At 43.6% G+C, this 27,973-nt stretch overlaps 1 protein-coding gene across 4 annotated transcripts in view; it reads left to right on the top strand.

Annotated features, from left to right (window-relative positions):
* Positions 1-27,973, top strand: part of RNGTT (RNA guanylyltransferase and 5'-phosphatase) — a 436,227-nt gene that overhangs the window by 14,362 nt on the left and 393,892 nt on the right. For all 4 annotated transcript variants that reach the window (XM_073336687.1, XM_073336684.1, XM_073336683.1 and 1 more), the window contains exons 2-5: positions 1,934-2,043; positions 11,279-11,382; positions 11,495-11,583; positions 23,349-23,424. In XM_073336687.1, the coding sequence (XP_073192788.1) occupies positions 1,934-2,043; positions 11,279-11,382; positions 11,495-11,583; positions 23,349-23,424 (379 nt within the window). The remainder of the gene's footprint in view (positions 1-1,933; positions 2,044-11,278; positions 11,383-11,494; positions 11,584-23,348; positions 23,425-27,973) is intronic.

The raw sequence follows: 27,973 nt of genomic DNA, 5'->3' as shown, positions 1-27,973 counted from the left end.
TTACTTTGCTTAAGAGCCTTTGGTGAGGGACCTTGTTGAAGGCTTTCTGAAAATCTAAATACACTATATCCACTGGATCCCCCTTGTCCACATGCTTGTTGACCCCCTCAAAGAATTCTAGTAGATTGGTGAGGCATGATTTCCCTTTACAAAAACCATGTTGACTCTTCCCCAACAAATTATGTTCATCTATGTGTCTGACAATTTTGTTCTTTACTGTAGTTTCAATCAGTTTGCCCGGTACTGAAGTCAGGCTTACTGGCCTGTAATTGCCGGGATCACCTCTGGAGCCCTTTTTAAAAATTGGCATCACACTAACTATCCTCCAGTCATTTGGTATAGAAGCTGATTTAAATAATGGGTTAAAGACTACAGTTAGTAGTCCTGCAATTTCACATTTGAGTTTCTTCAGAACTCTTGGGTGAATACCATCTGGTCCTGGTGACTTATTACTGTTTAGTTATCAATTTGTTTGAAAATCTCCTCTGACACCTCAATCTGGGACAGTTCCTCAGATTTGTCACCTAAAAAGAATGGCTCAGATTTGGGAATCTCTTCACATCCTCAGCCTTGAAGACCTATGCAAAGAATTCATTTCATTTCTCCGCAGTGGCCTTATCGTTCTTGAGTGCTCCTTTTGCATCTTGATCGTCCAGTGGTCTCATTGGTTGTTTAGCAGGCTTCCTGCTTCTGATGCACTTTACATTTTTTTTTTTTTTTGCTATTACTTTTTTAGTTTTTGGTTAGCTGTTCTTCAAATTTTTTTTGGTGTCACATGGCACTTTTGTGGCCGGCGTCACAAGATATTATCGAGCAGAATCTGTCGTCCGCATGGGCATGTCCTTTGAAATGGTGGTTGAAGCATGAAGGGACACATGAATCTTTAGTGCATCTGGCATGTAAATATCTTGCGATGCTGACCAGAACAGTGTCACATGAACACCTTTTCTCACTTTCAGGTGACATTGTAAACAAGAAGCAGGCAACATAATTGCCCCTAATTGTAAACAAATTAGTTTGTCTGAGCTATTAGCTGAACAAGAAATAGGACTGAGTGGACAATTTTACATTGTTTTATTTTTGAGTACAGTTCTTTTGTACATAATTCTACATTTGTAAGTTCAACTTTCATGATAGAGATTGCACTACAGTACTTGTATGAGGTAAACTGAAATATTTTTTTTGTTTTTTTACAGTGAAAGTATTTGTAATAAAAATAAATATAAAGTGAGCACTGAACACTTTGTATTCTGTGTTGTAATTGAAATCAGTACATTTGAAAATGTAGAAAACATCCAAAAATATTTAAATAATAGTATTCTATTATTGTTTAACAATGCGCTTAATTGTGTGCTTAAGTTTTTAAATTGCTTGACAGCCCTAGACTTTGGTAATTTGTTTCATGTGCCATAGTTCAGGAGTTTACATCAAACTAAGAGCTATTCAAGCATCTTAAAATATTGAATAATCTGACAGGTTTTTTTTTTTTTTTTTTAGTTCCTCTAATCCAGTGTTTCCCAAACAGTGGGTCCCAACCCACCAGTTGATCCCAGGAAGGTCCTAGATGGGATGCCAGATTCAGGTTCTCCTGGCCCCATGCAGAATAGACACCCCAGTGGGGAAGGGGAGGTTGGAGAGTGAGCCATCTCTGCACTTTCCCCACACTAGTGGCTCCTGTCCTGTGGGGCTGAGCCCATCTTTTCACTCCAGGTATTGTGACTTAATGCACTGTGTTGTAGTGTCACTCAGATTAGACCAGGCCATCCCTCCATCATGGCATAGGGGCAGACAGGCCAAATTTTCCATAGCTTGGTTTTAATTAAATCCTTTAGGTTATTGCTGAGTCTCTGTGAAACTGTTCTGCATATAGCTTTAAAATCACTTGTGTGTATATGTATATATACATACTGTAAAATTTTATTTTGTTCTGTAGGGAAGTTTTTGCCTTTGAAGACAATGTTAGGACCAAGATACGATGAACAGGTTGCTGAAGAGAATCGTTTCCATCCCAGTATGCTGTCCAACTATTTAAAGAGTCTGAAGGTAAGTTAACATTTTATAAAAAATACATATGCATACTGAAGAAAATGTAATAAATAGTCCTATAATACCAGGGTTGGAAGGGAACTCAGGAGGTCATCTAGTCCAACCCCCTGCTCAAAGCAGGACCCATCATTGTTCAACTACGGGAGCATTTTTGTCTGTTTGTACATAGTTTTTCTTTGTTTTTTTTTCTTCTATAGTTAGCTGTAAATAGTTTTCTGAAATATTAGTTAGTATTCCTCGCCCTGGTTGGGCTTCCTAGGGACTATGGCCTGCGTTCCGGAGTTCCAAAACTGGACTTTGTGCCTGCGCTCGTTCTCGGTGAGCAATGAGCACCAATGTTGTATTTACTGTCTTGGGGAGACTTACTGTAAGATCTTGCCGCTCAGTGTGGACCTGGGAAGCGTTGCAACTTCGCTTCTGCAAGCTCCTTATGGAGGCAGCTCTCTGGCCACATTCACAGTCTAACCTGGGACTATCAGAGCCTTCGGTGCAGTGCTCTTCACTGCTAGTGAGTGCTCTGCAAGCATGTCCCATGCCCCGGATACAGTGGTACTGATGGTCCAGGACAAGCCCAAGAATGCGAGCCGAAAACACTCATGGGCATTGGAGCAAGTCCCTGAAGTGGACTGCCTTCAAGTGCAGCATTCCCTCCCCAAGCCAGACTGGGTAAGAAGTTGCGTGTGGACCCTCTCCCACCACTGCTTAAGCTTCCTTGCTCCAAGGGTAAGATGGAGGAGCTGGTAGTACCACAGACCACTGTAGTGGCCGCCCACCTGGAATGCTTTCCGGGGTGCTTGTTGACAGTATCTCCGTGCCCATCGGTTCACTTGGCGCCGCGGACACCACTCCTTGGTTCTCACAGAGATTCTCACAGAAATTCGCTGGACCCCATGATGCTGTGAGCCCCTTCTCCCATCGGCACATCTTGAACTGCTCTATCCCCCTTCTCCACTGCTTGCCACGCATGAGTTACCCAATTTTGTGGATGAACCGCTCCTGCTCCAGGAGGGGTACTTCCAGATAGTGCGTCATAGACTGCCTGTACCGACGGCTCCTGGAGGCTTCATTCGACTCTCTGAGCCGGAACAGACATTTTCCTCCACTTCGAGGAGAAGCTCGGACTCCCATGTCCGGACATCTCACCTGCTAGCATATGACCCAGCACCTGCCGTATCCCCAAGCCCTGGCCACACTGGCCACCCTGGGACTCATATCAATGGCTCTATCCACTTTCTCAAGCATCGTTCCCTTCTGCCCTGGACCTTGAACCGGAACCATTGGGCTCTGAGGAAGAAACAGAGGCAGAGCTGGTACTGCCAGTTCCGCCAGTCTCTGTGGCTGCTTCATCTTCTCCGGATGATGTTCTTATATCCCCTTGCCTCCTGATGACCATAAACAGTATCAGGACCTACTGCACAGGATGGCCACGGACCTGGGCATATCCCTGGAGGAGGTGCAGGACCAGCACCACTAACTGCTGAACATCCTCCAACCCCAGGGGTCATCATGTGCATTGCTGCCCCATCAACATCCTGCTATCCTGCAACCTGCGAGAGCTGTCTGGCATACAGCAGCTTCCTGTGCCCCATGCCAAAACGGGCAGAATGCAGGTACGTTGTCCTAGCTAAGGGGGCATATTTCTTCTTTTCCTACCCACCCTCCAGTTCCATTGTGGTGCATGTGGCAACAAAACCTGCCTGTCCGCAGAAATTGACTCCTCCAGACTGGGCAGCCCTAGATCTTTTGGGCAGGAAGGTCTACTTCTCAGTAGCATTGCAATTTTGCATTGTGAACTACCAGACTCTGCTGGCAAAGTACGATTTCAACAACTATGCCAAGCTAGCAGAATTTCTGGATGATGTGCTGCAAGACAAGAGACAGCACTTTCGCGCCCTCATAGAGGAAGGCAGCCTGGTGGCCAAGGTTGGCCTTGAAGTAGCTGTTGATATTGTGGATATGTCATCCTGTTCCCTTGCCATGGGCATAGTCATGTAACGTGACTCTTGGCTGCAGTCCTTTGGCTTTCTGTGGGTGATACAGACCACCCTATAGGACCTCCCCTTCGGTGAGGACAAGCTCTTCTTAACCAAGATGGAAGAGTCACTCCACTCCCTGAAGGACTCAAGGGTGACACTTCAGTCCCTTGGGATCTACACCCCAGTGTCCTGTCACAAACAGCAGCAGAAACCCTTCCGTCCCCAGCAGTACATACCCTATCCTCTGTACTATCACTGGCAGAAAGAACCCCCATGGAGGCAGCACTGTTCATAGTGCCTGCGGCCCCAGCTGCAGCCACCTCCTCCACTCTGACGCACTGTGATGGGATTCCTGGTGTACAACCTGGAACTGTGGGATGACTGTGTCCCCTTAACTCTCCAGCCTGGGTTGTCTCTCACAAAGCTATGTCAGTGACAAGCAGAAAAACCACTCCCAGACACTATGATCACTCAGACATCAGTATGTGGAGCCCCACATCCAGCTAAAATGCATGAATGCTCCTTGAGCCACTTGTGAATCACACAGAGAGAGGCACCAGCCAATCACCCTGTCATAAATATAAAGGGAAGGGTAACCACCTTTCTGTATACAGTGCTATAAAATCCCTCCTGGCCAGAGGCAAAATCCTTTCACCTGTAAAGGGTTAAGAAGCTGGCACCTGACCCAAAATGACCAATGAGGGGACAAGATACTTTCAAATCTGCAGGGGGGGAAAAAGGCTTCGGTCTCTCTGTGTGATACCTTTGCTGGGAACAGATCAAGGATGCAAGCCCTTCAACTCCTCTAAAGTTAGTAAGTAATCTAGCTAGAAAATGCGTTGGGTTTTGTTCTGGTTAAACTTGGATTTATGCTGGAAATGGCCCACCTTGATTATCATGCACATTGTAAGGAGAGTGGTCAGTTTGGATGAGCTATTGCCAGCAAGAGAGTGAGTTTGTGTGGGGGTGGGGGGGGGTGAGAGAACCTGGATTTGTGCTGGAAATGGCCCAACTTGATGATCACTTTAGATAAGCTATTACCAGCAGGAGAGTGGGGTGGGAGGAGGTATTGTTTCATGGTCTCTGTGTGTATATAATGTCTTCTGCAGTTTCCACAGTATGCATCTGATGAAGTGAGCTGTAGCTCACGAAAGCTCATGCTCAAATAAATTGGTTAGTCTCTAAGGTGCCACTCCTTTTCTTTTTGGGTTTTCTTTGTTTTGGCTTGTAAATTCGCTGTGCTGGAGGGAATGTGTGTTCCTGTTTTTGTGTCTCTTTATAACTTAAGGTTTTGCCTAGAGGGATTCTCTGTGTTTTGAATCTGATTACCCTGTAAAGTATTTACCATCCTGATTTTACAGAGGTGATTTTTACCTTTTCTTTTATTAAAATTCTTCTTTTAAGAACCTGATTGATTTTTTCATTGTTCTTAAGATCCAAGGGTTTGGGTCTGTGTTCACCTATACCAACTGGTGAGGATATTATTATCAAGCCTTCCCCAGGAAAGGGGGTATAAGGCTTGGGGGAATATTTTGTGGGAATAGGACTCCAAGTGGTCCTTTCCCTGTTCTTTGTCTAAATCACTTGGTGGTGGCAGCATACTGTTCAAGGAGAGGGCAAAGTTTGTACCTTGGGGAAGTTTTTAACCTAAGCTGGTAAAAATAAAGCTTAGCGGGTCTTTCATGCTGGTCCCCACATCTTACCCTAGAGTTCAGAGTTGGGAGGAAACCCTGACAGACCCCAACCTTGCACCCCAGAAATATGTCTTACACTGCTCAAGACTCCCTTGGACAGTGCAAGCTCATTAATTGGTTCGCCGCTCCAACAAAAGGATAGTGGATGTGCAACAGACCTTGGTAACCTGAGCTGAGATTTCCCGGGCACTTCAACCAAAACACACTGTTTTAGATCACCTCTAAAACAGATTTATTAACTACAGAAAGATAAATTTTAAATGTTTCTAAGTAGCAGGCTTACAGATCAAAATTGGTCACCTAAGAAATAAAACTAGAAACACAGCCTAAGTTCTAACTTTAACAGACTAAGCAAGATTTGAATCACAGTCTCTCACCCTAATAGATGTTACAGGCAGCTCACAGTTCCTAATACACAGGCTGGGTTCCCTTCCAATGTGGGAACCAGTCTCCCCAGTTCAAAATCTGTCTTCCTGATGATTTTCCAGATTTTTTTCTCGTGTGTGTGTGTGTACGTGTGAGAGAGAGAGAGTGAGACCAAGTGATGATGTCACTGTCCCTCTTTCATACTTTCTTCCAGCTGCTAGAAAGTTCCTTGCCCTGACATGGGCGCCAGGCAGTCCCCATTGGTCAGGCAGTTTCCATTGCGTATGTGTCCTCACTAAGGAGCCTCTGGGAGAGTGGATTCTTCTTGATGGGTCATCAACACCCATCTGGCCAGTGATAGTTGCTCCTTTGCAACTAAAAGGCTGGCTGTGGGCATTTTCCAACCTCGCAATATATTTCAGTAGCACACATAAGAATATTTCATAACTTCACATACAATGATAGTACATGCAATTCAACAGATCAAGACTTTTAAAATGGTACCTCACAAGGCATGTGTACAAAATATATCAATCATATGACAGTGGTGAATATGGGGATTCCAGAGTGCTACTTTGAGGTACCGAATGTCATACTCGCCAACAGCCGAAGGCTCACTTTTGACTTGCGAGTCGAGTGCTGCCAATGCTCCCCATCACCAACTCCATTCCTCTGATCATCTTTGAGGCCCGTCTTGCCCTCTTCGCCTCCGACTTGGGCAAGATCACCACTGACTGAGTACTGGAGATCATGCACCTTTGGTTACTCTATCGAATTCCTTGCTTTTCCCTCCACGCAGGGGCACCACTTGGACGCCTACAGGGGATCCTTCCAGTCAATACCGCCTACAACAAGAAGAGGCAGACACCTTTCTAGTGAAGGGTGACATAGAGCTGGTTCCCTGCCCTTTCCTGCGCAGAGAATTTTACTCCCCCTACTTTCTTATCCTGAAAAAGGGTGAAGGGCACCACCTTATCCTGGATGTCCGCCTCCTCGACACCTTCATCAGAAAATCCAAGTTCTGTATCGTGATGCTAGCATTTATTATTCCCTTCTTCCCCAAGAGGGCCTGGTTTGCAGCTCTCAACGTGAAAGACTCATACTTTCACATTGTCATTCACCTGGCCCATTGCAAATTTTTCCACTTCTGCATGGGCAGCAACCACTATCCATTCAGAATTCTCCCCTTTGGCATCGCGACAACCCCACAGGTCTTCACAAAAGTCTTTGTAGTCATGGCCACACAGATGCGTCATCTAAGTTACTTAGTGAAACCCTACCTGGACGACTGGTTTTTAGTTGTGCCGTCACGTGACGAGCTTACTTCTACTATCCGTGCTCTCCACTCTCTCCTCATAGCTCTTGGAGTCTGTGAATCAAGGAGGAGAAATTGGTGCTCATACTGACACAGAGAATCACCTTCTTAGGGATGTGTCTTGATTCTGTGGCAGCATGAGCCTTCTTCCCTGCAGACCAATTCTCAACCTTGACAGCTCTAATTATAAACTTACACTGAAGCCCTTGCACCATGGCTCACTGTTGCCTCTGTCTCATTGGGCATATGGCAGTCTGCACTTCTGTAACACCGCATGCCTGCTTACATATGCAATGCCTCCACCTGTGGTTCCTGATGGTCTTCAGACCCCACAACGATCACTTGGAAGCCAAAATGCTCATCCCACAGTTGGTTCTGGCCTCCCTCACCTGGTGGACCGACTCTTCCAAGGTGCTGATTGGCACTCCCTTTGCTGTCCTGGTCACGACTGTCATCATGACCACAGACGCCTCCCTTGCCGGTTGGGGTGCTCACCTAAACCATCACAGCACTCAAGGCATTTGGATGCTGCTAGAGGTCAGAATGCACATCAATGTCCTGGAGCTGCAGGTGGTTCACTTAGCCTGCCATGTGTAGCAGCCTCTACTTCGCTTGCGACATGTTCAGCTCCTCTCAGAAAATATTGCAGCAGTGACCTACATCTACAAACAAGGTGGTACCAAGTCCCCGTCCCTCTGTTCCAAGTCCGTCCACCTATGGAACTGGTGCATTTGCAACCACCTTGCACTCCGAGCAGCCTGTCTCCCAGGAGCACATAACTCCTTGGCCGATGTGCTCAGCAGGACCCTATACCTCAACCACAAGTGGGAGTGACATGATCCCACTCTCTGCTCTGTCCTCCATACCTGGGACACCCCTCGCTGGGACCTTTTTGCCATGAACACCAACTGTACATTTTCCCTCTACTGTTCCAGAGGTGCTGTGTGCCGTGACTCCCATGGTAATGCTCTTCTCCTACCCTTGAGGGGCAACCTCCACTATTCCTTCCCTCCCATTCCTCTCAAGTCTATTGCAAGATCTGCGGAGATTGGGCTACTGTCATTCTCATAGCACCATTCTGGCTCTGCCAGTTTTTGTTTGCGTACCTACTCAGACTTTCCATCTGCACACCACTCCACCTCTGCGCACTCCTGGACTTCCTCACCCAGGACTGTGGCAGGGTCCACTATCCCAATCCGGGGCTTTTTCTCTTCACGGCCTGATTTTTTGATGGAATTCGTGTGAAGGCAAAGCATGTTCTATACCAGTGCAATGCGTCCTTACCCAAAGGAGGAGGGCCTCCACACACGCCTGCAATGCAGCAAAATGGAAATTTTGGGCTCAATGCCATCACCACCCACTGGATACAGTATCCATTTCTGACTTCCAGAATTACCTCTTGGAACTCAAAATGTCAGGCTTTGCCCTCAGCTCTGTCCAAGCCCACCTGGCGGTGATTAGTGCCTTCCTTCCCCTCATGGATGGCCACTTGGTGTTTACTCACCCCACCGCTGTTTGCTTCATGAAAGGTCTTCTCAACAGCTTTCCACCGGAACTATGGGACCTCAATCTTGTCCTCCCCATCTTCACCAGATCCCCCCTTTGAACCTCCTGGCAACATGTTCCCCCTCATATCGCTTCATGAAGGTAACCTTCCTCATGGCTATCACCTTGGTGAGGAGGGTCAGTGAACTGGCAGCCACGATGGCTGACCCCTCCTTACACTGTATTTCATGAGGATAAGGTTTCCTTATGACTGCATTCCAAGTTCCTCCTGAAGGAGGTGTCAAAGTTCCACCTCAACCAACCTATTCTCCTCCCGGTCTTCCATCCTAAGCCACATGCCACCCCTGTGGACAGGACTCTTCATTCTCTTGATATCTGCCACATGTTGGCATTCTACCTGCACAGAACTCACTCATTTTGTGCCTCTACCAGACTATTCGTTCCCATTGCTGACTGCTCCAAATGCCAAGCCCTCTCCTCCCAACGAATCTCAAAATGGGTTTCCGACTGCATCCGAGAATGTTATATGCTGTCCAACACCCACCGCCCAATGGAATTACAGCACACTTGATGTGGGTACAGGCAGCCCCATCCACTTCCTTAGCGGACGTCTCCTGAAAGACCATCTGCTGGGTAGTGACGTGGTGTTCAGTACATACTTTCACAACGCATTATGCCATTGCCCAAGGGATGGCAGAGGATGCTGCAGTAGGCCATGCTGTATTACAGACTGTGATGCCTCTTGCATCCTCGTGCCCATCTCCTCTGACAACTGCTTGATATTCACCCCTGTTTGGATACATATAGGCACCATCAGTTGGAGAGGAGGTTACTTACCTGAAACTGGAGGTTCTTCAAGATGTGTAGTCCCTATTTGTATTCCAAAACCTACCCTCCGTGTTCTCTGCTGCGGACTGGTATGCTCAGCGGTAAGTGGGTGAGTGAAGAGGCATCGACTTGCACGACCTTGTATAACTTTGTCTGAGACACGAGCTGACTCACGACACATGTGTGGGTTAGTGGACACTGCTATGAAAATCTTCCGGCTCTGGCACATGTGCAACCATATCTGGAATATAAATAGGGACCACACGTCTCAAAAACCTCTACTTACAGGTAAGTAACCTCCTCATTTATGTTCCTACTAAAATGATGACCACTGAGGTAGTTAATGTTGGCATTTAATTTGTCATCACGCTTCAGATGTGCTAACTTAGTACAATTCACACTTCTCAGAGGTATTTTTTAGGTTGCATATGGACTCGGGTAGATGACATGAAGTTTACATTTGTTTCACATTTTTAAAGGTCATCTCTGCAGTCCTTGGATTGGCTAATATGTTGAGCTAATATGTTGAAAAGTGCTTAAACTCTGCGTCAGGAGCCTAATGCATTTTTAAAGCGAATTTAATTAAAACGTGTTAGCTAACGTTCTTTTAAATAACCTGTTTCTTAGTATAGTCAAGGCCCAGAAGGGGGTGTGGGTTTCTGGGCTAGGGGTTGTCCTGCAGTTGGGCTCTTGGGTTGTAGGAGGTGTGAGTGGAGGAGGTGTGAGTCTGAGCTGGGGGGCGCCCTGTGGCTGAGCTCTGGGAGAAGAGGGTGTGGGTGTTGGGTGTGGGTCTTGCCCACATGCTCAGGGTCTAACCGATCACCATATTCGAGATTGGAAAGGAATTTTCCACCAGGTCAGATTTTCCTCTGCAGCATGGGTCGTTTGCTGGTTTGAACTAGAGTAAATGGTGGATTCTCTCTAACTTGAAGTCTTTAAATCAAGATTTTAGGACTTAAGTAACTCTGAGGTTACTGGACCTCTACAGGAGTGGTTGGTGAGGTTTTGTGGCCTGCAATGTGCAGGAAGTCAGGCTAGATGACTATGATGGTCTCTACTGGCGTTAAAAGTCTAGAAGTATGTCTACTGTGCAATTAAATACACTTGGCTAGCCTGTGTCAGCTGACTCGGACTTGCAGGGCTCAGGCTGCAGGGCGCAAAAACGGTGTTGATTTAATTACAGCTTGAGTTCATAATAGTTTAAAAATATCTGAATCCATTTAACAACTCTTTATTTTAATACAGATTGCATACTCTTTCCTCACCAAATATTTTTTCTTCACTTTGAGCAGATTGTTTTGGGGTTTGGGAAGTTTGGCATTGGTAGTTAGTTGAAAAATGAAACATTGAAGCTTTGAAGGAGAAAAAATTGTACTGGAACCAAATATTACTTAGATCATATGAACAAGCACAGTATTAAAAAAAAAGGCATTATTAACTTTAATACACTGTCCATTTATTTTGGCTATTAGCCAATTCATATTGGTGAGCTGTTAATATTTGGAGCAATTAAATATAACATAATTACTCTGCTTTTATTCTTTTAGGTTAAAATGGGTTTATTGGTGGACTTGACGAACACCACTAGATTCTATGATAGGAATGATATAGAAAAAGAAGGGATCAAATACATAAAACTTCAGTGTAAAGGGTAAGTTGATTGTACCCAAATGAATATTTGATCTTTAAATTAAAAGTCTGTACTGAATTCATTCCCCTTTCTGTTGTTTCTATTCTAAGCTTTATTTTTCCATGTTTACCAGGCATGGTGAGTGCCCTACACTTGAGAACACAGAAGCATTTATCCGCCTATGTGAACATTTTAGTGATAAGAATCCTTCAGAGCTTATAGGTATGTCTCTTTTCTTACCCTTTTTTGCTCCATTTTTGCTTCTCCACTATCTTGTCTTCCATTATCAAGCTTTACTACTTTCCCTGATTCCAAGAAGGATCTAAGCAAGTGGGTTTCCTCAGTGCAATGTTTGTGCTACTGTAAGGATTGCTTGGTGGAGATGAACGTATAAACAAGCTTTTGTCTTTCTCAAAATCAATATCTCATGTTACTTTATGCACCAGTTTAGATAGAGTTGATTTGCTTTATGCAGACAAATATGGCAGCTAAACAGTTGTATAATGTAGGGGTCTGTGGCTATCCCTTCCCGTCAGTCTTGGGGGGAGGCCACACCCGTCATTACTGTGTATCTATAAAGGGGAATTAGCAGTCTCAGGGTACATCTACACTATGAAATTAGGTAGAATTTATAGAAGTTGGTGTTTTAGAAATCGTTTTTATATAGTCGATTGTGTGTGTCCCCACACAAAATGCTCTAAGTGCATTAACTCGGTGGAGTGCTTCCACAGTACCGAGGCTAGCGTCGACTTCTGGAGCGTTGTACTGTGGGTAGCTATCCCGCAGTTCCCCCAGTCTCTGCCACCCATTGGAATTCTGGGTTGAGATCCCAATGCCTAATGGGGCAAAAAACATTGTCGCGGGTGGTTCTGAGTACGTGTCGTCAGGCCCTCCCTCCTCCTGTGAAAGCAATGGCAGACAATCGTTTCGTGCCTTTTTTCCTGGGTTAGTTGTGCAGATGCCATACCACGGCAAGCATGGAGCCCGCTCAGCTCACTGTCACAGTACGTCTCCTGCGTGCTGGCAGACACGGTACTGCATTGCTACACAGCAGCAACTCATTGCCTTGTGGCAGCAGACGGTGCAATAGGCCTGATAACCATTGTCATCATGTCCTAGGTGCTCTTGGCTGCCTCGCTAAGGTTGGTCAGGAGCGTCTGGGCAGACATGGGCACAAGGGCTGAAATAGGAGTGACTCGACCAGGTCATTCTCTTTAGTCCTGAAGGCAGTCCTATTGTACCGTCTTCTGCCGAGCAGCCAGGAGATGAGGAAGGCTAGCAGTCCTACTGCACCGTCTGCTGCCAGCCAAAGATCTAAAAGATAGATGGAGTGGATCAAAACAAGAAATAGACCAGATTTGTTTTGTATTCATTTGCTCCCCCCTTCCTCCGTGAAATCAACGGCTGACAATTGTTTCGGTGAGGTCTGTCAGGGCCACCTTGAAAAGTGTTAATGGAGATTCAGTCCTGCCTGGAATACCGGGGGGGAAGGATAGCTCAGTGGGTTGAGCATTGGCCTGCTAAACCCGGGGTTTTGAGTTCAGTCCTTGATGGGGCCGTTCTGTGTGACAGTTGTTTTTGTTTCTCCTTGATGTAAAGCCACCCCCTTTGTTGATTTAAATTCCCTGTAAGCCAACCTTGTAAGTCGTGTCGTCAGTTGCCCCTCCCTCTGTCAGAGCAATGGCAGACAATCGTTCTGCACCTTTTTTCTGTGCAGATGCCATACCACGGCAAGCATGGAGCCCGCTCCGATTACTTTGGCAATTAGGAGCACATTAAACACCACGCGCATTATCCAGCAGTATATGCAGCACCAGAACCTGGCAAAGCGAAACCGGGCAAGTAGGTGATGTCAGCACGGTGAGGAGAGTGATGAGGACATGGACACAGACCTCTCTCAAAGCACGGGCCCTGGCAATGTGGGCATCATAGTGCTAGTGGGGCAGGTTCATGCCATGGAATGCTGATTCTGGGCCCGGGAAACAAGCACAGACTGGTGGGACTGCATAATGTTGCAGGTCTGGGACAATTCCCAGTGGCGGTGAAACTTTTGCATGCGTAAGGGCACTTTCATGGAACTTTGTGACTTGCTTTCCCCTGCTCTGAAGCGCCAGAATACCAAGATGAGAGCAGCCCTCACAGTTGAGGAGCGAGTGGCAATAGCCCCGTGGAAGCTTGCAATGCCAGACAGCTACCGGTCAGTCGGGAATCAATTTGCAGTGGGCAAATCTACTGTGGGGGCTGCTGTGATGCAAGTAGCCAACGCAATCAAAGATCTACTGATAGCAAGGTTAGTGACCCTGGGAAATGTGCAGGTCATAGTGAATGGCTTTGCTGCAATGGGATTCCCTAACTGTGGTGGGGCCATAGATGGAACCCATATCCCTATCTTGGCTCCGGAGCACCAAGCCGCCGAGTACATAAACCGCAAAGGGTACTTTTCAATAGTGCTACAAGCACTGGTGGATCACAAAGGACGTTTCACCAACATCAACGTGGGATGGCCGGGAAAGGTACATGACGCTCGCATCTTCAGGAACTCTGGTCTGTTTCAAAAGCTGCAGGAAGGGACTTTATTCCGAGACCAGAAAATAACCGTTGGGGATGTTGAAATGCCTATAGTTACCCTTGCGGACCCAGCCTACCCCTTAATGCCATGGCTCAGGAAGCCGTACACAGGCAGCCTGGACAGTAGTCAGGAGCTGTTCAACTACAGGCTGAGCAAGTGCAGAATGGTGATAGAATGTGCATTTGGACGTTTAAAAGCATGCTGGCGCAGTTTACTGACTTGGTTAGACCTCAGCGAAACCAATTTTCCCACTGTTATTACTGCTTGCTGTGCTCTCCACAACATCTGTGAGAGTAAGGGGGAGACATTTATGGGGGGGTGGGAGGTTGAGGCAAATCGCCTGGCTGCTGGTTACGTGCAGCCAGACACCAGGGCGGTTAGAAGAGCACAGGAGGGCGCGGTGTGCATCAGAGAAGCTTTGAAAACCAGTTTCATGACTGGTCAGGCTACGGTGTGAAAGTTCTGTTTTGTTTATCCTTGATGAAACACACCCCCTCCCCCCCTTCGATCACCGCTTGCAGAGGCAATAAAGTCATTGTTGCTTCACATTCATGGATTCTTTATTAATTCATCACACACATAGGGGGATAACTGCCAAGGTAACCCGGAAAGGGTTGTGGAGGAGGGAAGCACTGGGTGGGGTGGTGGAGGAGGGAAGGACAAGGCCACACAGCACTTTAAAAGTTTAACACTTTAAAACTTATTGAATGCCAGCCTTCTTTTGCTTGGGCAATCTTCTGGGGTGGAGTGGCTGGGTGGCCAGAGGGGTCCCCCCCCACTGCATTCTTGGACATCTGGGTGAGGAGGCTATGGAACTTGGGGAGGAGGGCGGTTGGTTACACAGGGGGTGTAGCGGCGGTCTGTGCTCCAGCTGCCTTTCCTGCAGCTCAACCATACACTGGAGCATATTAGTTTGATCCTCCAGCAGCCTCAGCATTGAATCCTGCCTCCTCTCATCATGCTGCCGCCACCTATCATCTTCAGCCTGCCACCTCTCCTCATGTTCATTTCGTGCTTTCCTGCACTCTGACATTGTCTGCCTCAACACATTCGTCTGTGCTCTGTCAGTGTGGGAGGACAGCATGAGGTCAGAGAAGATTTCATTGTGAGTGCGTTTTTTTCGCCTGCTAATCTTCGCTAGCCTCTGGGAAGAAGATCCTGTGATCCTTGAAACACATGCAGCTGGTGGAGAAAAAAAAAGGGACAGTGGTATTTAAAAAGACACATTTTATAGAACAATGGGTACACTCTTTCACGGTAAACCTTGCTGTTAACATTACATACAGAGCATATGTGCTTTCATTACAAGGTCGCGTTTTGCCTCCCCCCACCACGTGGCTAACAGCGGGGAACATTTCTGTTCAGCCATAGGCAAACAGCCCAGCAGGAACGGGCACCTCTGAATGTCCCTTTAAGAAAAGCACCCTATTTCAACCAGGTGACCATGAATGATATCACTCTCCTGAGGATAATACAGAGAGATAAAGAATGGATGTTGTTTGAATGCCAGCAAACATACGCTGCAATGCTTTGTTCTGCAATGATTCACGACTGTGTGCTACTGATGTGGCGTGGTAAAGTGTCCTACCATGGTGGACGGAATAAGGCTGCCCTCCCCAGAAACCTTTTGCAAAGGCTTTGGGAGTACATCCAGGAGAGCTTTATGGAGATGTCCCTGTAGGATTTCCACTCCATCCCCAGACATGTTAACAGACTTTTCAGGTAGCTGTACTGGCCGCGAATGCCAGGGCAAATTAATCATTAAATATGCTTGCTTTTAAACCATGTATACTATTTAAAAAGGTACACTCACCAGAGGTCCCTTCTCTGCCTGGCGGGTCTGGGAGGCAGCCTTGGGTGGGTTCGGGGGGTACTGGCTCCAGGTCCTGGGTGAGAAACAGTTCCTGGCTGTCAGGAAAACTGGTTTCTCCGCTTGCTTGCTGTGAGCTATCTACAACCTCATCATCATCATCATCTTCCTTGTCCCCAAAACCTGCTTTTGTGTTGCCTCCCTCTCCATTGACGGAGTCAAAGCACACGGTTAGGGTAGTGGTGGCTGAACCCCCTAAAATGGCATGCAGGTCATCATAAAAGTGTCATGTTTGGGGCTCTGACTCGGAGCGGCTGTTCGCCTTTCTGGTAGGCTTGCCTCAGCTCCTTAAGTTTCACGCGGCACTGCTTCGGGTCCCTGTTATAGCCTCTGTCCTTCATGCCCTGGGAGATTTTGACAAATGTTTTGGCATTTCGAAAACTGGAACGGAGTTCTGATAGCACGGATTCCTCTCCCCACACAGCGATCCGATCCCGTACCTCCCGTTCGGTCCATGTTGGAGCTCTTTTGCAATTCTGGGACTCCATCATGGTCACCTCTGCTGATGAGCTCTGTACTCACCTGTAGCTTGCCACGCTGGCCAAACAGGAAATGAGATTCAAAAGTTTGTGGGCCTTTTCCTGTCTAGTGCGTCTGAGTTGAGAGTGCTGTCCAGAGTGGTCACAATGGAGCACTCTGGGATAGCTCCCGGAGGCCAATACTGTCGAATTGTGTCCACACTATCCCAAATTCGACCCGGCAAGGCCGATTTCAGCGCTAATCTCCTTGTCGGGGGTGGAGTAAAGAAATAGATTTTAAGAGCCCTTTAAGTAAAAAAAAAGGGCTTCGTTGTGTGGACAGGTGCAGGGTTAAATCTATTTAACGCTGCTAAATTCGACCTCAACTCCTAGTGTAGACCAGGGCTCAGAGGTTATAGCTCTCTGGTCAGGGCAGAGCAACAAGCAGTTTAAAGAGGCTCTGGCCCTCTGGGCAGGGCAAAGCAGTAAGCTGTCTTTCGCCTTGCCTCCTGGCTCAGGCAGATAGTGGACAAACATAAGAATGGCCATACTGGGTCAGACCAATGGTCCATCTAGCCCTGTATCCTGTCTTTTGACAGTGGCCAATGCCAGGTGCTTTCAGAGGGAATGAATAGAACAGGTAATCATCAAGTGATTCATTTCCTGTCGCTCATTTCAAGGTTCTGGCCATCAGAGGCTAGGGACACTTCAGAGGATGTGTTTTGCATCCCTGGCCATTCTGGCTAAATGCAGGCCTCTTGGCCTAAGGTGAGTCGCCAGTCACCCTAGGGACCATCCGACTCCACTGGGTCCCAGCCCAGAGCCCTAACAGTGGGAAATGGTTCCACCATTGGGTCAACGGGGATCCCACTGAAACACGCTGATCTGAATTCTGGCAACACAACTGGACTATTGTCTGGTGTCCCTGGGATATTTCCTACTACCCCTTTGGAGTGTACCTCTGTCTACTTGGATTCCTCCATCTCCCTGGGGTACACGGCCAGTAGCTCCTCCAGGTAGTCAGTCAGTCAGCAGTCCCAGCCCCTCCTCTGAGTTCTCAGCATGACAGAGCTCCATCTCAGACACAGGGCTCAGCAGCGGGTGAGAGACGTTTGCTTCCTTCTCCGGCTCTTCCACAACTGAGCTGTAGGGGCTGCCTTTTAAACCTTCTGTCCTGCCTCAATGCTTCTGGCAGGGTGGGTGTGGCTTGCCTGGCTCCGCGCACCAGAGGGTGAAAATTGGTTCATTACTGTCAGTCTTGGCGGGAGGCCTTGCCCCATCGCTACGTATACACATACGGGACAAACGTTTTACGGGGCAGACATTTTACCTAACTCCTTCTGATGCAAGTGAGTATTTCTTGGGCAAGCAGTGCTTGGCTTGACCACATCTTGTGTGGCATTTGATAATCAAGAGAGGTTGATCTCCTTGTGATCATGTTGAATTTATAAAGATTCTGTGCTTTAGTATTCATTTTAGTATTACATTGTTAAGGTTCCAACTTCAGAAGTTGAGTTCCTTCAGTAATATACTGGGGACTGTTAATGGAAATTTGATTGTGTTACACTTCTTTGGCATATACAGCCTCAAAATGGGTGTTTTCAGAACTTTGATTTTATCAAAATCAAAAATACCCAAAATTGGTTCATGAAAGACTCTTAATTTTACTTTAAATATAACAGTCAGATTAGATACATGAGACGAAGTGCATCCTTTTCTGAATACCATTATATTCAAACATTAATATAATTTTATGTTTTCAAAGGTAAAAATATTACAAGTAAATGTTCTTCTAACTGCCAGTCCTGAATACTAAACCTGGGATCCAAGAGTCAAGCTAGGTTATTTTTCTCATGTGTCATCCATAATAAAGATTGTGCAGGCTAAACTAAGCTCTCAGTGCTTGTGAAACTGGTTTGCTCTCAGTAGGTTTGTATAGGTGTAACTGATGGGTATCCAGTAAACAACTGAGTTGATGCATCTGAAGAATGGTATTCATTACTTTCTCCTGGTTATGTTGACTGCATTCTAACAGGAGTAAAAGCAATAAAAAGTTATTTTTTTGTCATTGTTTAGCAGATATAATTCTGAATACACACAGGGAGCAAATCTGTTGAATTAAGAAGATGCTATTTTACATAATTCATTCTTAGAGGAGAGGCACACTTCAAGGTTTTTCTATATATTTTACATAGAGACACTTAGTGGTTTAAGACATGCAGTTTTTTTTTTAAACTTGGATTTACACATAATTGTCTACATACAGTTTTTGGAACTGATATAAATACATATTGGTTTAGAAACTGATGTAGTTACAGCAGTACAGCTCCCTAGTGTGGATGCATCTAGACTGGTATAAAATGCTTATATTGGCATTGTGTGTGTGTTAGTATAAAAATGGTACGTAGACCAGCCCTATAGATCACAAACAGACTTATTCACTGAAGAGTTCTGTGATGGGGTGCCCTTATCCTGTACCAGCCCCCAAAGGGTTAACTATGCTTTGTAGGCTGAGGAAGCCCTGCCCCTTCGACTCTGCTGGGCATGTTCAGCCTGGATGCGGAATATAAAAGGAAGCAGCTGCTGAAGGGGGAGGCCGCAGACTGCAGGCCATGACTATGGAGCCATGGTGCTCAGAGCTCCAGACTGCCTGATGAGCCCGGCGAAAAGACCGCGTTGGCAGGAGCTACTCCACTTGAGGACCCCAGAGACCTGAGGGGACTGTGGAGCATCGCTGAGGGAGAAAGAGTAGGAAGCAGCCCCGGGGACTTAGACTTTTCTCTGGTGAGTGAACCAGGGGAACCAGTCAGCATGTTTCAGGAGGATCCCTGCTGACTCAGTGGTGGGTACCCCCACCACCGCCAGGGCTCTGGGCTGGGACTTGGAAGAGCAGGAAGGGCCTGAGGCCCCCTCCCCGGTGCGTCACACACCCCTAGATGCCGCCCCACTTCCCCAGCAAGCCAATAGGCCACATGGCACCCCAGAAGTGGGTGCCTTCATTTACTAGCCTTTAGGCCATGCCATGAGTGCAAGGGCCACCTTTGTTGACTCTGGCCAGTCTGCCACGCTGCCCTGAGTGGAAAGGGCCACCTTTGTTGACTCCAGTCACTAGGCAATACTACCACGTTTTATAATAAGGGTCCTCAGCATAGGACCTAACCAGCTGCAGTATCGTCTCTGCCCTTTCTTTTGACCACACATGACCCTACACCCCGTGATGGGGTGTCCCTACCCCGCGGCAAGTTCATTCTGCTTTGTTATTAAATTTTGAATGATTGGTTTAGAGTGTGTGGTTCTCAGCCTAAGGATCATTGCCCTCCCTCTCTTTAGATAAATGGGAGGCTGGGTTTCAAACTTTTCTGTTGTAGTGTGGACTCATGATAGGGAAGAGGTTGAAAACCATTGGATTGGAGGCAAATTGGACTAATATTCAAAATGAACTCTTGAAATTGCGTGAACATTTATTTCTGTGGAATAGAATGTTTTTATTTTTTCTCAGTCTTTACGTGTTCAATGGGAATTTTAAATAACATTTTCTTAAATCATATATGGAATTTGTTCTCACATCATATGTTACTCATCAATTGGAATAAGTTGACGTAGCCATCCATAGCATCTCAATGCAATTAATTATTTTTCTGGGTCAGCAGTTTACATGGAATACAAATAGCATTATGAAGTGTTTGAAATAGAAAACTCATTTTACTAGTATTTTAACTTTAAATATCATTTGCAGTGTTGGGTTATTAACTTCTGATGGTTGGTTATAGGGAATACAGATTACACTACACCTTTCATTTCTGCTATGTGAACTGAGACATGAAATTGGAGTTATTTGTTAAGATGGCATTTGTTTTTATCTCCTTAGCTTAGTTACTCCTGTCTGAGATATCTTCTTCCTCATAAGAGATTTAATTAGCAGTGTCCTCAATGTCTTCTGTTGTAATTTCATCTTTAGAGAGTAGTAGAAAGAGGTTCCTTCTCTAAAATTCTGGACAGATGGTGTCAAAGAGAAAACAGATCACTGTTCTAGAAATGGAAAGAGGAATGAATGCCTGTATGCTGAGATAGTGATGTTTGAGGAGGGAAGTTCAAACATCTTTTGTTTCTATTCACTAGTCTATTAAGAAGCAGTGCAAAATATGCTGTATGAGAAGAATGAGACATCAAAGTAGTCAAATGTATTTAGTTGGGGAAAAAGAATAGAGCTATTCTAATCACAGCAGAAAAGAAAGGATATGAATGAGACAGATGCATAATTCTTTTATGTAAATTTTTACATGAGAAACATGAAGCAGTTTCAAACGTCAGAAAGAGGAAACCAATAAAGCTCTGGTCAGGGCAGTTCTACTCCTGTTGGATTGAGCAGTAAGTGGTTGGCACAGGACTCCCATCACAGTTGAATAAGTTTCACCACAAAAGGGTGATAAAATTGATAATGAGGTTTAATCTGGTCTTCAGAAAAGAAGCAAATGTTCTGTCCTTCCTAGATGATCAGGTAATGTTTAATTTTTCAAATATCAAGTAGACCGAAAAATCTGCCATTTCCGAACTTAACTTCTAAAATAGTAATAGAAATCAGAGACAGAAAAGACCCATTAGGTCAACTCTTTCAAATGCATACTTGTTCCTGATTCTAGGTTTTTGAGTTTAGTTTCGTATACTTGAGCAATGGGCCTGCACTGTTTCCCTTGGAAGGCCATTTTAATGCTACCAACATACTTCGCTGGTCATCACATGATTCAAACGTATGCTGCTGATCAGAAACTTTTCTTAACACACCCATATTTCTTTACTCAGTTCCGTTCCATTCTTAGGATTACTGGTTTTTCCTCCTTCTTAGTGTTAATTTTTAAGTAAACTATGGTTGAGTTTTTAGGTGTAAAAATCAAATTTTGAGAATTCATAATATTCTGTGCTAGAGTGTCGAAGCCTGGGAATCAGGTCCTTCTAAGGAAACACCAGGGTTACTGGGGAGATGGGAGGTTGTATGTACATAGAAAAGGACAGGAACAGTGATGGCTGGGAAAGCTGCATGACCTCAAATCCCAACGCCTTGCTTTCATTGTCAACATGCTTCTACTATTGCCATATGGATAAAAAAAATCATAAGACCTTTGACTTTCACTTTTTGATACCAGTAGTCACAGCATGCCCCATTACTACAAACGGAGTGTAAGTCAAGAAAATTTAACTTTCAGCCTCAATAGGTCAGGAATACAAAGTGCTAGTTTGAATGGCAATCCGTGTGAAACTTCCTAGCTAAATTAGATAAAGATGGATTGGAAACTTGATTTTTTGGAACACAATGTTGCAAGTCTGGAGTAATCCTGCTACCACAGAGGAAATAAAGTGGAAAGATCTCGCCTTAGTAGGTGGCTCAGGAGAAAGAAAAATGTGATGACAGGCACTGTAATCCATTGTGGTCCGAAGCAAGTTTTGAGATAAGCAAGGGTTAGTAAAACAAACAGGAAGAAAGACTCACTTGTGTCTTCCTGTTAATTATTGTGACATTTCTCTTTTTTCAGAGAACACATTCTTAATATCCTTAATTTCCTATGTATGAAGAAAATATACCTTTCAATCAGGTTGAGGAAGAAAGGTCTCTGACCTGGTTTGATACATGTCTGTAATGAGAGGGGTGGCTCAAGTTATTCCCCTTCTTTGACCATTAGTAACAATTTTGCTTTTGGTGTGGAGGGAGGAGGTAAAGTACACACTTGAAAACTGTGTATATTTTTAATCCCGTATTTTGGAATTTACCATTCACTTTGCTTGTGTTATAGAAGAAAAAAGCAACTGCTCATAATCTGATCATATAGACCCCAAAGAAAAACTCTACTGACATGTTAACTTCTCTGAATATGGTTGAGAAATGTGGTAATTGATCTAAATACTGTTAACTTGGATGAGATTTTTCTGCTTTACTGGAACATGCAGAACAAAAATAAACAGAATAATTGGCATGGTACTAATAAATTAATGGTGTGATCCCTGTCACTTTAATTAATAATCATAAAAAAAATGCAAGACAAATTTTGAGCAAGATATTAAACTCCCCTTTCTTGAAAGAACTATGAAACAGCAAGAGATGGTCTTTCCTTCCGATCTGATTTATCTAAACCACTAGATGGAGCTGGTAACATAGGAAAAAAGGGAAAATTAGAAGTAATTGCTTTTTTGCTCTCCCCCCTTCTGAGAAATATTCAATAAAATAAAGGTTGAAAAAACAATTTATTAAATTTAAACTTTTGTTTCTGTTTAAACTGAAAAGACAAGTAGTTCAAAGTGATTGTCTTTATTGAATGGGTATTTTTTTTAGGGATTTCTTTCAAAATTAAAATTAAATAACCACTAAAATGTTAATAGCCATTTTGAAATAGAACTGAGAGGATCTATGGATATAATCTTTAAATTTAAAAAGCGGGGTAACTTTGACATGATTAAGGTGCCACCAGACTCCTTGTTAAAGTGGCATGTTCAGATGTCTGAAGAAGTGGGGTTTTACCCACGAAAGCTTATGCCCAAATAAATCTGTTAGTCTTTAAGGTGCCACCAGACTCCTTGTTGTTTTTTGTGGATACAGACTAACACGGCTACACCCTGATATTTGACATGGTTTTTATGCTTAACAGTATGAAATGACTATAACCGCAAATTATTTCTCTAAATTCATAATCACTGCATTGATTACATTTATCTTTCATCGCTCCTACAAATGCTGATCAGAAAGCAATCAGGTACTTTCTGGTATTAATCATATTTAAACACTAATAAAAATAGTGTTTTTTGCTGAGCTTTTTTATTGTGACAAATTGAAGATTCAGAAAATTACTGATAGGAATTAGCACACAGAATTTAAATATCGTTTGGGCTTTATACATAGTCTCTAGACGATCTGGGTTTCCTCAGTTAGAATGGGGGTATCTCCTTAATGGTGGTAATTTAAGTGGAATGAGCCAAAAATATCACTTGTTTGCATTGTTTGTAATAAAAACAGCTGCATGTTGTTCATTTTTAAAATGATTTGTCTCCATACATTAGTTTGGGTTCTGTAGTTTCTGCATCAGAGTGTTGTTTTGTTTTTCAGGTGTTCATTGTACACATGGATTCAATCGAACTGGTTTTCTTATCTGTGCCTTTTTGGTTGAGAAGTTGGATTGGAGGTAATTTTGCAAGTTTAATTAATTTTGGGTACAGGGAAGGGATACAATTGGTAGTGTTTTCTCCAATGTGTTTCATAGTTGTCATTGCTCCATTGGTGGTCCGATTGTTCTAGGATTTTTATCTTTTAAATGAATATATTTTTTTCACTGTTGATTCTAGGAATGCTGATTTTTGTGTGTGTGCATATCTGACACAGTGCACTAAGAATGTCTGTTTTCTCAATAGATGATGGTAACTGGGAAGTGTTAGTTTTGAGCAGGTGACATACATTAACATTATTCCTGTCAAACTCTCTTGACAGTTCAGTCTCTTTCAGTTAAGCTTTCAGCTATATTGTCAAGTCTGTAGACCAACAATTAGCCCTACCAGCTGTGTTTAAGTTTTCATGAGTATGTATATAGGTTGCCTTTTCTCTTTCCTGTGCAAAGTATTGAAATATACTCATGTACTGCTTTTGTTTGATAGCATTATTTTAGATCTTTTGTTGTTGGCATATTCAAAACAATGGCATTAGATAGGCAAAGTAGCAGGAAAGTGACATGTATGCGTACATCTGAAAGCATACCCAAAACACTGCATTTGTTACAGGATTTTTCCAACAAGAACTATATTGGTGGTGTAACCTACCTTTTGAGAATTTTCCAGGACCAGGATGCATACTTTGAAATAAGCATGGGAGAAACAAAACCTTCCCCCCCTCCCCCAATAGTGGTGCTCCACTTTAAATATCATTACTTCAGGAAAAATGTCTAAAAGTCTTGCCATGTTAGAGGATGGCTTTTATTCAATGATATAATTTAAACTAGGGCTGTCAAGTGATTAAAAAGATTAATCGCATGATTAAACAATAATAGAATACCATTTATTTAAATATTTTTGGACTTTTCTACATTTTCAAATATATTGATTTCAGTTACAACACTATACAAAGTATACAGTGCTCAATTTTTATTTATTTTTGACGACAAGTATTTGCACTGTATAAAACAAAAGAAATAGTATTTTTAGTTCACTTAATACAAGTACTGTAGTGCAATCTGTTTATCATTAAAGTGAACTTATAAATGTAGAATTATGTACAAAAAACTGCATTCAAAAATAAAACAATGTAAAATTTTAGAGCCTACAAGTCCACTCAGTCCTACTTCTTGTTCAGCCAATGGCTCAGACAAACACGTTTGCAGAAGATAATGCTGCCCGCTTCTTGTTTACAGTGTCACCTGAAAGTGAGAATATGCATTCTCATAGCACTGTTGTAGCCGGCATCGCAAGATATTTACATGCCAGATGCGCTAAAGATTCATATGTCCCTTCATGCTTCAACCACCATTCCAGAGGACATCTGTCCATGCTGATGACTGGTTCTGCTTGATAACCGTCCAAAACAGTATGGACTGACGCATGTTCATTTTCATCATCTGAATCAGATGCCACCAGCAGAAGGTTGATTTTCTTTTTTGGTGGTTTGGGTTCTGTAGTTTCTGCATCAGAGCGTTGCTCTCTTAAGACTTCTGAAAGCATGCTCTACACCTCATTCCTCTCAGATTTTGGAAGGCACTTCAGATTCTTAAAGCTTGGGTCAAGTGCTTATCTTATCTATCTTTAGAAATCTCTCATTGGTACCTTCTTTGCGTTTTGTTAAATCTGCAGAGAACGTGTTCTTAAAATGGACAACATGTGCTGGTCATCATCCGAGTCTGCTATAACATGAAATATATGGCAGAATGTGGGTAAAACAGAACAGGGGATGTACAATTCTCCACCAAGGAGTTCAGTCACCAATTTAATTAATGCATTATTTTTTTAACGAGCGTCATCAGCATCGAAGCATATCCTCTGGAATAGTGGCTGCAGCATGAAGGAGCCTACAAATGTTTAGCATAACTGGCACTTAAATACCTTGCAATGCTGGCTACAAAAGTGCCATGCAAATGCCTGTTCTCACTTTCAGGTGACATTGTAAATAAGAAGTGGGCAGCATTATGTCCCGTAAATGTAAATAAACTTGTTTGTCTTAGCGATTGGCTGAACAAGAAGTAGGACTGAGTGGACTTGTAAACTCTGAAGTTTTACATTGTTTTGTTTTTGAGTGCAGGTATGTAACAAAAAAAAAATCTACATTTGTAAGTTGCACTTTCACAACAAAGAGATTGCACTACAGTACTTGTATGAAGTGAATTGAAAAATATTATTTTTAATAATTTTTACAGTGCAAATATTTGTAATAAAAATAGTATACACTTTGATTTCAATTACAACACAGATTACTATAGGAAAATGTAGGAAAACATCCAAAATATTTAATAAATTTCAATTGGTATTCTATTGTTTATCAGTGCGATTTAAACTGCAATTAATCGCAATTAATTTTTTTGAGTTTATTGCGTGAGTTAACTGCGATTAATCAACAGTCCTAATTTAAACACAAGATTTTCTCCTATCCAGCTAGTTCTGATGCAAAGCCTGTGTCTCTAGAGTCTGGTCTACACTAAAAAGTTAGGTCGACCCAGCTATGTTGTAGTCATGAGTGTCATAGTTAAGCCAACTCCCGGGTGTAGACAGCGCTAGGTTGATGAAAGAGTTCTTCTGTTGACCTAGCTACCGCTTCTCAGGCACGTGGATTATGTATACTGACAGGAGAACCCCTCCGGCTGGCTTAGATAGTATCTACACTGAAGTGCTGCAGCTGTGTTGCTGTAGTATTTCAAGTGTAGACAAACCCTAGGGTCTTGGCAATATCTCCGTTTCCACTATTCTATTTGAAGAACCATTTCCAGCATTGGATGGAAAATGGATGGATCCATGCTGCTCCTTCATTTTTTTTTTTTTTTTTTTTTAATGACTGAGCATAAAGTTTATCTTGAGATTAGGATATGGGCAAGATGGCCACCTTTGAGGGAAGAACCAATTTTTCCTGGTTAAGGTAGGCACGCAGTGAGAGGAGATGCATTGTGATGGGGCCTCTGAGCACCAATGGCCCAAGGAATCTAGTAGCTCAGCTGAACCTGGGAAGTGGACATAAAGCTGAACATCTTACTAGTAGGGTGCTAGTGAGTCTTATGCCTGATAGGTTGGGTACTTTCAATTCCTCTAAATGCTTTAAAAATCAGCATGTAATAATTTGAACCACAGTAGGTCTTTTTTTTGTTCTTTCCCCTGGAAACAAATAAAGATTCTGAGTTAAGTCTATTTGAAATAGTACCTCCTATTCAGCTTTACTTAATACTTTCTTACTTGTGCATGAAAAGCCTTAATTAAATTGATTGACCAAGCCTTGTGGTCAATCAATTTGGTTGATTTTTTTTTTTTGGTGGTTTTTTTTGCAAATGGTTAATAGTGTTAATTAAACTTGTTCATCTCGGTCAACTTTTGTGAAACAGGACCATCATTCTCAAATGTAGCGATAAAATACAGCTACAAACAAAACCAGCAACATTAAAAGAATTGCCTTAAATTTACAATTACAGTAAGTGTGTGCACCATATTAAGAAAAATTATGTTTGCTGCATTATCATTTCAAGTAAAGCGACATTGCTATTCACTGATGAAACAATGAGGTTTCCCTGTAGAAAATCCATCCATATTTACCCCTTAAGCACATGATGTAGGATAGCAGCAGATGCACTGTGAATGCTGAGAAGTATTATACAGCTAGTTTAAGGAAAGGTCATCCAGACTGACAGCCCTCGAGCTAGTCATTGGAAACCTTACGTGATGTTCTTTTTGCAACTCACTTTTCCCCAAGACAGTTTCATTTCTGGAATATGTAAACTCTCTTTCCTACCAGGCTGATCTTCTGTACCTGAAATCTGAGCTGTTACATCGGGTTTTGTTACTATCTATTCTTAATACTATGTATTTACAAGAGAATCAGCTGCTTGTAGTACATCAAGGACAAACTTTTCTAGAGGATGATTGGCATTCTTAAGCATTTGGAATGGGGGCCCATCTCTCTTCCCTTTTCTCTCCTACTCCCAAGTTGCCTCTGGTCTCTGGGATATTAATTAAAGGATTTGTTAAGCAATTTAAAGACATTACCAAGTTAATTCTAATTTGTCTTGTAAAAAGAACAAAACGAGTCTTAAGATCTTTTTCACATCCTATTTCTCTCTAACTTAACTACCTAGGTTCTTCTCTTTTGCCCATCGTGCTAGCATCTGGCCATCATCCAGTCTCGCTAGTCTAACTAGTGATTTTTCCTCTTCTACTGAAGACAGAACTAGACCTACCAGCTCTAGGGAAGGGCTTGCTTCCACCTATTCTGAGAAACCTCTAGTTTGTTCTGTCTCCTGGCAGCTTCAAAAGACACTTTTCAGACAACCTACCTCCCAGACTGCACAGCACAGAAAAACTTCTTAACCTCTTCTTTCTGAACCTATATTTTCTCCTTTCATGCTTTCTTGGTGTTTTCTTTTTCTCTTTGCCTCATTAGGGTATTAATTCCTGGCCTGGTAGTGTTCTTTGCTCCACAGCCTGTAGCAGCTCCCTCTGTCCCAGACCAAGGTGTCAGAAAAGTCTGCCAAAAAGGCTTAAATGAAGTAATGCCTT

This window comes from Lepidochelys kempii, chromosome 3, assembly GCF_965140265.1.
Source record: "Lepidochelys kempii isolate rLepKem1 chromosome 3, rLepKem1.hap2, whole genome shotgun sequence".
Classification (NCBI taxonomy): Eukaryota; Metazoa; Chordata; order Testudines; family Cheloniidae; genus Lepidochelys; species Lepidochelys kempii.
Note: the sequence above shows the minus strand (reverse complement) of the source record. Positions and strands in the feature narration are given on the sequence as shown.